Raw genomic sequence first — 14,641 nt, forward strand, 5'->3', positions numbered from 1 at the left:
GGGTAGGATTATAAAATATTTTATATTTACATGTTATAGTCTTGGGATTTCCAATTCAAGTGAAAAGCTGACTAGATAATTCAGACTAATCCTTCCTATGACAACATGTGGAACGATGCTGCATATCTATAATCAGGAGACTGAAGTCGGAATGGTAGGTAGAAGTTAGTCTAGGAGCATGAAGCACTTGGAGGCAGTCCCAACTGAGCAACTAAGCAGGGAGACTCAAAGCAAGGTCTTCTTGATGGTATTAAAGCAAAATGGGCAGGATAAAACCCAGCATTTGCTGGGTTGCAGATAAAAGATACAGAGATTAATGAAGCTTCACATTTTGGAATGTAGGAGGAAAACTAAAATATTTTTATTGAGAAAAATAAGGGTGAAATAGGTAAGTTGAAGACAATATTTTTAGGTGGTGGTGGCACACATCTTTAATCCCAGCACTCAGGAAGCAGAGGCAGGAGGATCTCTGATTCCAAGGCCAGCTTGGCCTACATAGTGATTTCCAAGCTAGTCAAGTAGCCAATGTTACACTGTGAGACCCTACAGTGAAAAAAAAGAGTCTAAGAAGATAATACACATTTTTAAAACACAATGAGGATCCATACATCCACAATTAGAAGTGGAAGTGGCTAATAGCCCAGAAGACCTCCACACTCTGTATGACTGAGATCATAACAGAGCCTCCCGGAGACCCTTAAGGCAGCACAGGCAGCCTATCTCTAGAACCCATCTGCATGGAAGAATTAGCATGTACTATGAGAGGAGTTTCAATGTAATTATGCCTACTTGTACACAAGGGATTGTTACACCAGGAAATGGTTTTGTTTTGTTTTCCCAAATTGTACTGCACTTAAACATGCCTAAAATAAACTGTCTGTCTCAGACTAGAATTTGAACTGGATTTCCTTTTGCCTCACACAGATGGTTATTCTGCTGGCTCTGGTGTTTGCAGAGACCCTAACACCCTTGAACTTGACGTTACGGATGGGCGGCTTTTCTGAGTCAGGTTTATGAAGTACTTTCTCTCCAGTGCTGCTGCCTAAGAGAGCCTGCTGCCAAATTACAAATATCTGGAGCAATCTTACCTAAGGTTCAGGTCAGCAGTCACTGTGTGAGCAAGCAGCCAAGCAAAGTCACCTCGTTTACAGTTCTTCCAACCAGCACAGTGCTGAATGCCCTGCAGACTTGTCTGTCACAGCAGTATCTAACGGAAATATCAGCACACTTGTACTGACATTTTTAAAAAAATTAAAAGAATATATAGTTTTTAAAAAAAAATAGTCTTTTTAATTTCAAAAAAATTTTTTTTGTTGCTGTTTGTTTGTGTGAGAATGGGCCATGCTTTGCTGCCCAAGCTGGTCTTTGTTTTTTAAATTTATTTATTCATTATGTATACAATATTCTGTCTTGTGTGTATGCCTTCAGGCCAAAAGAGGGCACCAGACCTCATTACAGATGGTTGTGAGCCACCATGTGGAGTGGGAATTGAACTCAGAACCTCAAGAAGAGCAGACATTACTCTTAACCACTGAGCAATCTCTTCAGGCCTCTCCAAGCAATCAACACATCTACTACTGACCTATTATAGCCTCCAGAAAATCAAGCACTTACAAATCTGGAAAGCTAGAAGCAATGGCTTTAAAATATTTCAGGCTAAAAACAACAGAAGCAAAGATGGATGGGTGTCTGATGATCAAGAGAATCATGAGCCCAAAGAGACCAGTGTGCTTGTACTATGGCAAAGTTCCTTTGGCATGAGAAGCCATGGATACATTTGAACTGCTCATACGCATACAAACGCTTTCCAGTGATTTCAGACTTCTTTTGCTTTTTTATTTGTCTGAATGTGACAGCAGAGACCACTGTCATATTATACAACATGGAATGGCATCGCTGTGGATGATATTAAATTCTCCACAATACTTTTAAAGCTAAAACAAACAAACTCTTTTTTTTCCTTCCCTGAAAGGTTTCTCTGTGTAGCTCTGGCGGTTCTGGAACTCACTCTGTAGGTTAGGTTGGTCTTGAACTCAGAGACTGACCTGCCTCTGACTCTTGAGTGCTGGGACTAAAGGCATGCACCACAGGGCTATACATTCTACTGTCTTTATATCATCATTATAGGTTTCCCCCAAAGTTTATGAATGTCAAATCTCCAAGGCACTTATGAAATTATTCATGAAATAAAGTATATATTTACAAAGCTTCAAAACAAAACCCTAGGTTCAGAACTACTGACCTTATACAGTGTTGCTGACCTACATTAAATGGAAACCTTCTACTAAATGTCATTCTGTTATTTCTTCAATGGATCTACAACTTAATTACATGTCCATGTTCTTTTCACAGTTCAAAAAATTTGACATTTACAATAAGAGTCTAGATTTCATGCCTTAAAATTTTAGTGCTGGGGGAAAAACAATAATTCACCTTTAAAAATACTTCATTAATAAGTATGTTTATATGTTTATATAATGATATGTTTATAATGATATATTTATTATTTTCTTAATTATAAAACTTTACAATCTTTTTATTTATTTATTTGAGTTTTGAGACAGGGTTTCTCTGTAGCGTTGGAACCTGTCCTGGAACTCGCTCTGTAGACCAGGCTGGCCTCAAACTCACATAGATCTGCCTATCTCTGTCTCCCAAGTGTGTGTGCAGATGCAGGAGTAGGAGGTGTGGCCTTGACTGAGATAGTGTGTCACTAGGAGTAGGCTTTGGGGTTTCACTCCCTGCCTACAGATCAGGTTGTAGCTCTCAGCTACGGCTGCAGCATCTGCCTGCATATCACCAGGCTTTCTTTCATGAGGTTAATGGACTAAACCGCTGAAACTGTAAGCAAGCCCTCAACTAAATGTTTTCTCTTATAATAGTTGACTTGGTCATGGTGTGCACGGACCACATGACAACCACTACTGCTTGACCAAGTCCCAGCATTTACACATCGCCGACCACAACTCTTCAGCATCTTTCACTTCAGTGATTTTCATTATGTGTCATGGGAATTTCCTTATCCTTTCCTTTTGGGAAAATTTATGCATGCTTTGTTGAAGGATGAAGTGTATACAATGGCAGTCTCTTTATATCAAATAATTCTTTGGAAAAAATCCCTACCACTGTGGAATCGTATAGCGTGACAACATGCCTACTCCCACAGGAATCATAGAGAAGCTAATGATTTACTAACTGGGCACAGCAGACTCCAAGGATGAAAAGCACACAATCAGGAGAAACAATGGACCTAGAGCCTGAGGCCATTAACGGCAAGCAGCATAGAATACCGCCCAGGATTGGTGGCTTACTGGAGGAATAGCAAGCTCTATTATGCCGCATGGGGAGCAAATCCTGTTAAGAAGATAGGCTGGCTTGCTCCCCCTCTGCCACACACAGGTGTATACACTGAAGGAATCAGAATGGTTCGGTATAATGGAAAAAGGTAATATGTCAGCACCTTCCCTGTGGGAGCCTATGAGGGGAATAAACCATATTATAAGACCAAGGCACAAAGGGGCGCAATTAGGAGGCAGCTCATTGCTTGTGGTGCTACATGGTACACATCTTGCCCCTTGAGGAATGAAAATTGCTCTTACAGGTTGGTTTCTCATGACTCAATGTCTGATCCCTCCTGACCACAAAGACCGAGACTGTGAAGCAGGTAGTTTAGGAGGGCACCTGACGGGGTTTTTGAACATTCGAGAACAATAAGCATTTAGATTCTTGTTAAACTTATTGTTTTCTGCTTAAAGAAATATGTTGTAATAAAGCTGATGACCGCTTTCACCCCAGAATCATTGAGTCTGTTCTCAGTATCACCTGTGGTTAAACTATAATTCAGTTAGAGCGCATACAAGATACGGTCTGTTTTCAATACGTGGGCAGCCATCCTGACTCCCCTCAGATCGTGTGGGGCTCCCTCCTTAGCAGACTCCGCACCTCCTCTTTGGGGCCTGAACCCCACTGGAGTCGAGCTCTGGCAATGTTGTCTCTTCACAGCGATAGAGCAGTGACTAAAACAGATGGCAAGTTTGCTAAGTCAAGGAATACAGATCAGGCAAGGTTATATAACAAGTCAAGACAAGCGACTGGATTTCAAAAATCCAAGAAAAAAATGAGTAAAAAAAATAGATTCTCTGGTAAAAGGCTTTAGACTCATCTTTAGATATAAGCTTATATTATACACACCTTTGAGAATAACAGCAGAGCCTTAAGGTAAACATATATGCACTGATAATTTATGATTGTAAAAATGTATATTATTGTGTTCATATCATTGTGTGCTGTGTGTGTACTTGAGTGTATGTGGACTTACATGTGTGTGGGTGTATGTGTATGTGTGCAGCTATGGAGGCCAGATGTTGACGGCAAGTATCTTCCTTGATCGCTCACACACACACACACACACACACACACACAACTGAAGAGAGTGTGGGAGAGGACACAGAAGGCATGGTGTCGACTATTACATCTGAGGACCTGAGTAGAAGGAAAGAACACACTACAACTTTCACATGTACACCGTGGCATGCATGCACACGTGCACTTGAAGCCATGCACACATATACAAATAAACCAATAACTATCATTTCAAAGTAAAAAATGACATGTGTCAAAATTTAAAACTAGGATCGCAGAAACAGTGTTATTTACTGGAAAGAAACAGTAACTTCAGGCTTTAGTAATATGCTTTAAAATAAATGATGTTATTTATAATTTTATTTAATGATTAGGCTTCCTTTCGCCAACCGAATGGAAGTTGAAAAGTAAAACTATTTCAGACAGAGAAAGAATTCTATTAAAATGGAAATAACAACTTTTTATTAGTCTTCACTGTTGGTTAGGGAGGATCAAGAGATTTCAGGTCATAGATTGTCACTAATAGTACATAATCACTCATTAATTAACACAGTTTCCATTTTCAAAGCCTTTTGCCATTATTACATTAATTTACACTATATATTTTTATGACTACTGCCTCCTTCCCACCCCTCAACTTGTCCTCAACAAGAAGGAAAGTCAGCTCTAGGAAGGGCCTGCTCTGTCTTCTCACGTTTACGCCCTGCTGGGGCCACCTCGTGGGAACTTCTTTCCTGGCACCTGAGTAGCTACAGGATACAACATCAAATTTTATTTATGGTGACAAACCATGTTTGTGTGTGTGTGTGTGTTTTAAACTGTGAATATCTATAAGTAAGCCTTGAAAGAAAAATTAGTCATCTTATTGCCTACCAATAGCTACTGTGTCTCTGTATGGCTTTTTCAATAAACAAAGTTTGGAAAAAATAAGGATGCCTCTAATTTATGTCAAAGTTACAAGAACAAATGAATGGAAAATTGCACCATATTAGCAAACACAATTTGGAACTGAAAGTAGGAACTTCATAACATAATTATCATTGTGGGTCAGTTCATGTCAATTACTTAGCATGCTACTCTAAATATTATTACGAAACCAACTAGAACAACTCATTTAAATACAAATGGATTACTTAATTGTTTTAATGTTACTTATAGTCATTCAAAAAGTTTATAACAAGAACTTTTTAACCAAATCATTAAAATGTATAAATAAAGATACACCACTTACAAGCTGCTCTGATTTCACACCATATAGCTGTATGGTCTTGGCCACATTTTTTGACACAGCTAATGTGAGGTTTGCATCAACAGCAGCCACATTGAGTTCACTAGAGAAAACAAAAGCAGATTTCAGTTTTTAGCACACAATTCATCAACAATTAATGAGCACCACAAAACCTGAAGCCCAATGAGGGACATGCTGAATCTTTATATAGATTTTGCTGATTGCTTCCAGGAATTGGTTATGATGTTTCATTTTTCTCCCTAAATTTAGCAGCAGGAAAAGGGCTTTGAGATGGCTTTGTTAATGATCAGTTTCACATTAATAAAAGCAAGCCACGTGTGGGTTCAATCTGTGATTAAGGGAGTAATTGTGAACAGATTTAAAGCAGCGCTCTTGTTACTACTGATAAGGGCAATTAGAGCACTGCCTGCACAGACATCTGCAAGGAAGTGACAGCTCTTGAATGGAATGATGACCTTGGGGGAACACAGGCTAAACATACAAATTACATATGACACATAAGGACACTTGGGTTCTGTACAAACTAGGCCAGTTTTGTAGAGAATTCTTCTTTGTAGAGAATAACTTGAAATACATGGACAGCACAGAAGTATAATTTTCACATTTAAACTTTCAGATTGTTAACTATTTCTGTCACATTCATTGTCGACTTCAACAGTGAGCTGGCAGGACATCTGACATGACTGTAGAAGGAAAGAGGCTATTTTTCCAAAGCCATGAGTTAAAAATCTCATGAAATCATGAAAGAAATGCATCATCTCTGCAGTGGATGAAATTTTGGCACTTGCTAGATTAACTTTGTAAAGAAGCTAATGAATCCACAAGACTCTGGCTGGCTTAAGTACTTGGGAGGCAGAGGCAAGCAGATCTCTATGAGCTGGTGGTCAGTTTGGTCTATAGGAAGAGTTCTAGGACAGTTAAGGCTATATAGAGACCCTGACTCTATATAGCAAAAAGCAAAAACAAACATAAAACAGAAAGAGTTTGAAACAGCACTGGTATCTGATACACACAGCACAATGTGCTTTCACGCAGCCCTCAGACTGCCCACCTTTCCCTCTAGTGACACTGGCATAAGCGCCCTTCTTCAACCCTACATGATGTTTGACTACAGCACTGTCACCCTTGACGCTCAACCTCCCTAGCATTTACAGAACTAGGTACAGAGACCAAGTTGAATATGGCACCTGGCCCACAAGTACACCATAAAGGTACAAAATGCTAAGGTGAGCAGCATACAGTCAAGACTATCAAGGCCAAGTCCATGTCGAGAAGTGTAGGGCAGTTGAAGTATTGAACCAGCACATGTACAGCTGCAGATACGCATATAAGTATGACTTCTGTAAAGTGCTGTCTTCAAATGAAAGAACGTAAACAATTCTACCTCATGGTCCTAGATTGCCCAACCACTCACTATTTTATTCCTCAAGATGTCAATCATGAAAGTACAGACTGTCTGTTATGACAACTTGCCAGCTATGGCAGGGATTGGAGTTCTAACCAGTAATCTGATTGTAATACCTCTGAAGCCACAGTGTAACTGCATTTATCTGCAAGTACTGAAGAAACAGCTCTGCTGGATGCTGTCCCATTTTAATTTAAAAGCTATTCACATTCATTGGGCACGCGTATGGTAGTGAACTTCATCTTGTGGAATATTATTTTAACTATGTAAAGATGTGTTGCATTTGTTTAATTATGTAAAGATGTGTTGCTGTTTTACCTTGCCTGCCTAAGGCACTTGACCAATCTAATTAAAAGGGGAAAGGTCAATAGCTAGGCAGCAGAAGGATAGGCGGGGCTGTCAGCCAGCCAGACACAGAGTACAACACGTAAAGTGAAGGGAAGGTCCAACAACTCCTGAGGCAAAACATAGGGGAAAAGAAACGGGTTAAAGTAAGTTATAAGTTAGTGGAGTAAGCATTAAGAAAAGGCTGAGCACTTATAGTTAATATGTCTCCATGTCATGATTGGGGAGCTGGTCAGTGGCCCAAAAGACAGCCTGCTACACCAAACAAAATAATTAATCCTGTTTCTGTCATGAAGTGCTTTCTGGGTTTCTGGGATAAAACCTCTATGTATGTCTGAGTTTTTCAGTTTGTATGATTATTTTATGTTTTCCTATACAATACTAGGAAGTTTGTAGAGTATGAAGAGCTAAATTAATTTTATTTTGCTAAGTTACAAAGTAATTATAACATGATTTTCTTTTGTGTGTGTGATTTTTCAAGACAGGGTTTCTCTGTGTAGCTTTGGAGCCTGTCCTGGAAATAACTCTGTAGACCAAGCTGGTCTCGAACTCACAGTAATCCACCTGCCTCTGACTCATAAGTGCTGGGATTAAAGGTGTTTGTCACCAACACTGGGCCACAACAGATGGCTTCTGCACTCTACACACTGTATCTATATTTAAATGGTTTTATTAATTGGAATCTCAAGCACTATGTGAATGCTCATTCATTATAAAACTCAATTTAACTGAAAGCCTAATTACTTGAGTAATTTGAGGTAAATTTAAAGTGTACTGCCACTGGTAATCATGGCAGACAGCCTGGCATGCTATTATACAAAAAATACATACCTTGTTATGGTTTTAATGATGCCGTCGAGCTCATCAGAGGAAGGAGGGTTACGCCCACCAGGGGGAAAAACCAAGTTGATGGGATCGAAGAGTCTCGATAGGGATTTTGAGAGATAAGCAGCCTCATAGGGTTGCAGTGAATCTTTCAAAGCCTTTTCTGGACTGTGAAAATAAAATATTTTAAAAGGTGAGTAACAGTTATAAATACATTTCAAAATATATCTCCAATGAATATAACTACTAACAAGAATTTGTTTTAAAAAGATATAAGCACTTTTAGAAAGTTCGTCATAAGTGAACATCTATAAAAAACTACATAAGCATTTTAAGTGTAAATCGTAGCTATGTAGTATAGCATGCACCATCACGTACTGGATTGGCCGATCCCTGAAACTAACAGAACACTGCAGGAGCCTATTAATTCTATTTTATTTATAGACCATCAGAGCATACCCAGGCAGCCAGCAGATTCCTCTCCCATTAGCGCAACCCTTTTTATTCACAGGTGTTATCATGAATAACCAGACCTACAGACTTAGGGAAGGATACAGAGGTAGGCCTTCAACAGATTTCCATTCTTGGGATACCAGCAAGAATGAAAGCAAAATGAAGAAATACTCATCAAAGTCCTATAATAGCATAAATGTTCTTGAGCAGAGTTCTCGTTTGTTTCACAGTATTCTCCACAAAATAAAACTTCTGCTTACCAAACTCTCTTTTATTCTTTGCTGGCCCCAGCACTTCCTGCAGGATCCCATTTAGCAGCCAATAGCTGGATTTTATAGTGCTCTTTCAATTACTAGCAGAAGCCTCAACTGCTTTACTCCCATGATTAACTGCTGTCTTTTCACATCCCCTGCTTCTCATCCCTTCACCAACCTTTCCGCTCTCTTGTCTTACATGCTAACCTTGAGAATATCTGACCTCTCTGTGGACAGCTACAGCCTCCCTGTCTCACCCTTGTCAACCCACAAGCCTAGAGGTCAGACTGCTCTTGGCTCCTGACACGCAATTCCACAGTTATCTCTTCATGCTTTCTCGTTTAGTGAGTATCTCACTCAACACATATTTACTGGAATAGGTACCAGGCAGTTTGATGAGTGCGAGAAGACAAAAATAAATAGTCCTTTACAGTCTAGTGAAAAGGGGGCAGGGGAAGGTAGGGTATAAAGGTGACTTTCTATGTGTCCCACTATTTCTTACCTCTTCTCTTCCTACAAACATCACTAAATCTTTATAATCGGCCAAGTATTTCATGGACTTGGCAATTCTGCAATGTGCTTGGTTAAAAGACAGTAACCTGTCTTTGTAAGGTTCATGAGCTAACAGAAGATACATAAAAAGCCAAACATCAGGATAGACAGGCAGCGTGAGGTGATTAAGAACACTGGCTGCTCTTCCAGGGGAGCTGGGTTCAACTCTCAGCACCCACACAGCAGCTCACAACTTCCATAGCTCCGGTTTCAAGGGATCCAATGCCCTTTTCTTGTCTCCATGGGTACTAGGCATGTAGATGGCACAGAAATACATTTGATCAGAACATTCGGACACACATTTTTTAACTAAGTCATGAGCTCAGTATAGAATGGCGGTAGCAGGTGGAGAAGAAAACGAAAGTGAGATATCAGGGAGAAAGCAAATGCCATTGACTATTCGACAATGCGCATATCAAGAGGCCTGCAGCTGCACCACTGTATCTGTTCAGTCTCACTGACCAAAACCGACGACTATAACTTTCCTCAACTGACAAGTTCTATTTTATTTTATTTACAATTTGTTTGTCTTCCACATGATAGTCCTATTTATTATTTCAATCTAAGAAGTAGATTTAATTTATTTTAAAATAATAAAGTTTTCAGAAAAATATAATGTACCTCTTTGTTTTCCACTAAAAAGAGCTTTATTAAATAAATTTACATATTATGCATTTCATTTTCTTAACATCTAAGCTTAATAATTGTATATTTAAAGTCCCTGCAATCATTAGTCAGCACAATTATCAATAGCTCAGTGTTTAAGAGTATTGGTAGTTCATGTAGAGGATGTGAGTTGATTTCCCAACACCTACATGATGGCTCCCAAACATCTATAATTCCAGTTACAGGGGAGTCAACATATGATTCCATAGCCACATGGTATGCATACATAAATGCAAGTATTCATACGCATAAAATAAATAAATTTAGAAAAATAGAAAAAGAAGCTGGCAAGGTGGCACATACTTTTAATCCCAGCACTTGGGAGGCAGAGAATCTGAATTTGAATCCATCCTGGTCTACAGTCAGAGCTCCAGGACAGGCAGGGCTACACAGAAAATCCCTGTCTCTAAGGTATCCCCCCTAAACCTTGTCTATCACCCACCTCAACCAACACACATATATACTTCACGCCCAGCTCTGTATGACCACTAAGCTACATTTAATTTCCTCGGATATCTTTATTCTATATCTTCATATGAATGGTGTGTATGCTTTACCATTGGTTTCTTTCATTTAGCATGATGCAGTTTTTCAAAGTTTACCCATGTTCTCAATTCTTCATTGGCACATATTAGTGCTTCATTTCCTTTTATGAATAAACAATGTTCATTGATGGATAAAGCTTTTTATTTACGAATAAAACTTTTCATTTATTGATATTGCAATGAATATTTAGGTTACTTCCATCTTTTAGCTCATAGCATTTGCATATAAATTTTATTTATTTGGTTTTTCAAGGACTGAGTTTTTCTGTGTAACAGCCCTGGCTATCCTGGAACTAGCACTTGTAAACCAGGCTGACCTCGAATTCACAGACAGCCACCTGCCTCTGCCTCCTGAGTGCTGGGATCGAAGGTGTGTGCTACCACCACACAGCTATATACACATTTTTGTGTGAACATGTCTATTTTTTCTCCTGGTTACAGACCTAAGAATGAAAATAATGGTCATATAAAAATGGTTTGTTTAATAGTTTGAAAAAATGCAAAGCAACTACATTCTTCTTCATCCTCCCCCTTCTTCTCCTTATTTTTTAAAAAACTTATTTACTGAGTGCTCCTAAATTCTGATCCTTCTCTCCAGCCCCAAACTACTTTTCAAAGTCCTAAGTCATTTCAGATTTCCAAGAGCAGCATATAATGGTTCTTGTTTCTCAACATACTTGCTAATGTGTTCTGCTACCTCTCTCTGACTATTAGCAACCCAGTCGGCATGAAATAGAAGTCTTTGAGGTTTGGCTGATTTGCCTTTTCTTACTTGATGTTTAGTCTCTTTTTATGTATTTATAGGCCATCAATGTTTTTGGGAGATATGTCAATTTTAATCCTTTGTCTCTTTTTAATTAGATAATGTATTTTCATTATTGAATTGAAAATATTCTTTGTGTAGTCTAGACACAAGCCAGATTTCAGATATAATCACAAATATTTTCTACTGTTGGTGATCATGATGCATTTAAGGTTTTACTTTTGAGGCAGTCATACATACACATACACACACACATACATATTCTTTCGCTGCTTAGACTTTCAATATCATACCTAAGAATATTTTACCATATCTCAAATCATATTACATTCTCCTGTAATAATACTTTTATACATGACAAACTTTTAAGGATTTATGCTGTGTATGTTTTGTTTGCATGTATGTGTGTATGTATACATACACACATATATATATATGTATGTATGCATGCATGCACGTATTGTGTGTGTGTGTGTGTGTGTGTGTGTGTGTGTGTGTGTGTGTATGTCTAAGACTGGTACCCACAGACTTCAGAAGGCATCAAGTCCCCTGAAACTGGAGTTACAAATGGTTATGAACCACCACCATGTGGGTACTGCAAACTGAACTTGGGTCCTTTGTGAGCAATAAATGTTCAGAACTGCTAAGCCATCTATTTAACCCTAATGCTATACATTTAAGACTTTGATCCACTTTTAGTTCATTTTTGTATACAGTCAGAAAAAGGTCGCCTCATTTTTTGCATATGACTAAAGATTGTTTGTTATTTACCAACGACTACTCTTTCTGTATTAAATGGTCATTATACTCCTTTTTAAAATCAAATTAACAAACAAGGCGCCTCTTTCTTTTTCTCTCTTAGACAGGGCTTCTTTATATAGCTTTGGTTGTCCTAGAACTTGCTCTTGCTCTGTAGACCACGTTGGCCTAGAACTCACAGAGATCCGCCTGTCTCTGCCTACCAAGTGCTGGGATTAAAGGCGTGCACCACCACTGCCTGACAATGCATCTCTTTCTACACTTTGAATTCTAATCTGTTCTTGTGCCAGAACCAAACTGTTAGATTAGATTATTATGATTAGAACATGAGATGTCCCTCACAGACTCATGCATTGGGAGCCTATCTGTCAGCAATGCGCTTTGGGAAGCTGCACAAACTTTTTTGGGCTGATCTAACAAATGAATGAGATCCTTGATGGCTTCATCACCTGGATGGATTGCTGGGAGAAGGGTAGAAAGGTGATGACCTGCAGAAGCAGGTCAATGGGAGCAAGACCCAGAGCATATCTTGTCCCTGCCCCTTCTCCCCTGTTTGCTCCCTGGCCACTTTGAAATGGATTGCTTCCCTCCACCATGCTTTCCTCCATGATATATTATTATTATTATTATTATTATTATTATTATTATTATTATTATTATTATTTTGCCTTGTCTTGCCAGGATCCAAAAACCACTGAAGTCACCTAGCCGTGGACAGGAACCTGGAAACAAGTCTCTCGTACTTTGGATTGTTTCTCTCAGGTGCCATAATGAAGAAAGCATCGACTAATCAGACACCTTGAATAGCAAAAAGTACAAAACCAGAATTCTGTCTTCTGAAGATAAAGTATTATTCCTGCCGGTTTGTGCTACTTCCAGTACTTTCCTAGTACATATGCAAGGACTGAAAATAAAGCTAAGCCAGAAATACACTGATATTGAATATGGCATTTTATGTCACTTCTTTGTCAATGTCTTATTAAATTTCTGTAGCTTTGTCTCCTCTTGTACCACATTTTGGCTAGTCCGCCTTTCATCACAGAACAGCCATCGAAGAGACAACCTACTATTTCAGCCTAACCTAGCTATGTAGCTCATTAGCCAGTACTAGCAGACATAACTAGCTGTTCTAGGAAAGACACTGAAAGAGAGACAAGCAGCTAAAATTACCCAGAACTTACCCATCGGCTTTTCTAACTAAGAGACAAGACTCCATTGCTACTTCAGTCAGTGTTGTGAAAATAAACAGGATTTTAGAATTGGAGGAAAGTTAATCACTTAATCTGGTACTCACATAGAAATGTGAAATCTTTATCAATTTTTGTGGAAAGCTGGCAGGGTAGAATTTGTAGACACAATATATTGGTTTCCAATGTAGTTCTTGAAGATGGTTACAAAATATGTGCTTTGTGGTAACTGAAGGGATTTTCTGGGATAGATCTAACCGTACTTAGTGTTTTCTAAAGCACTGACTGAGGAACTACCCCAGCCTAAGATTTATTTCCCTGACAGTTTCAGAACACACCAGATCAACTCAAAGACAAAGACTGCATTTGCTTATCACCCAGTTTGTCACTACACAGCATAATGTTAAACTTCAAAACCCATTCTGGCAGAAGATACAATGTTTAGTCTCAGTACAAGTTTTGCAAAACACACCAGTCACCCAATTGACTTGGCAACTTAATATATCCTCAAGTCCTAATAATAAAAAAATAGAAAACAAAATTAATAAAATGCCAATGACCCATTCAATAATATTAAATAAAACATACTCATAATCTGGCTTTTTCAGTATGAACATGTCTTGTCTATCGTCTTCCATGTGTGGGAGGTCAACATAGAGGTCAGCAGTTCCACTTGTACTGAAATTTCCCTGGGTATTTTGACTGTACTGCTGAAGACGCTTCCATAAGTCATTATAAAGACGTAATAATTTAGGGTATTCACCTTCAAATGCCTGTTTCAAAAACATAGAAGCTGCCAAGAAAAATATGTATTAGATAAATCATAAGGCAATAAGAATAAAAAAATACTTGCTTTGCACATGAATATGTAACAGACCAATACCAAAGAATAAGCTAAAGACATGTTCCAAGGACACCTTTAAAAATGATACCAATAATTCATTGCACTTGGTACAAAGACTTTATACTCTAAAATGCTATCGATATTAAAAACAGACAAAATTCGGGACAGGATGTGGTGATGCATGCCTTTAATCACAGCACTTGGCAGGCAGATGCAGATGGATCTCTGAGTTTGAAGCCAGCCTGGTCTGCAGAGCAAGTTCCAGGACAGCCAGAGTCATAAAGAGAAACACTGTCACAAAAAACCAAACAGAAAAAAAAATGACAATTTTAGTTGAATATATCCTTCTCTTGAAAATTGATAAAAATTAGAAAAATCGGATATACTCTTTCTTTTAAAAAAATAATGTATTTATTTGTATTTATGTACATT

At 38.5% G+C, this 14,641-nt stretch overlaps 1 protein-coding gene across 1 annotated transcript in view; it reads right to left on the minus strand.

Annotated features, from left to right (window-relative positions):
• The window catches only part of Cog5 (component of oligomeric golgi complex 5), a 216,388-nt gene that overhangs the window by 44,420 nt on the left and 157,327 nt on the right, over positions 1 to 14,641 (minus strand). The window contains exons 12-14 of the mRNA XM_050122311.1: positions 13,954 to 14,158; positions 8,193 to 8,354; positions 5,594 to 5,693 (exon numbers count right to left, since the gene is read on the minus strand). Of these exons, the coding sequence (XP_049978268.1) occupies positions 5,594 to 5,693; positions 8,193 to 8,354; positions 13,954 to 14,158 (467 nt within the window). The remainder of the gene's footprint in view (positions 1 to 5,593; positions 5,694 to 8,192; positions 8,355 to 13,953; positions 14,159 to 14,641) is intronic.

Source organism: Alexandromys fortis, unplaced genomic scaffold (genome assembly GCF_014885135.2).
Source record: "Alexandromys fortis isolate MF-2015 unplaced genomic scaffold, M_Fortis_MF-2015_v1.1 scaffold_201, whole genome shotgun sequence".
In the NCBI taxonomy this organism is placed as follows: domain Eukaryota; kingdom Metazoa; phylum Chordata; class Mammalia; order Rodentia; family Cricetidae; genus Alexandromys; species Alexandromys fortis.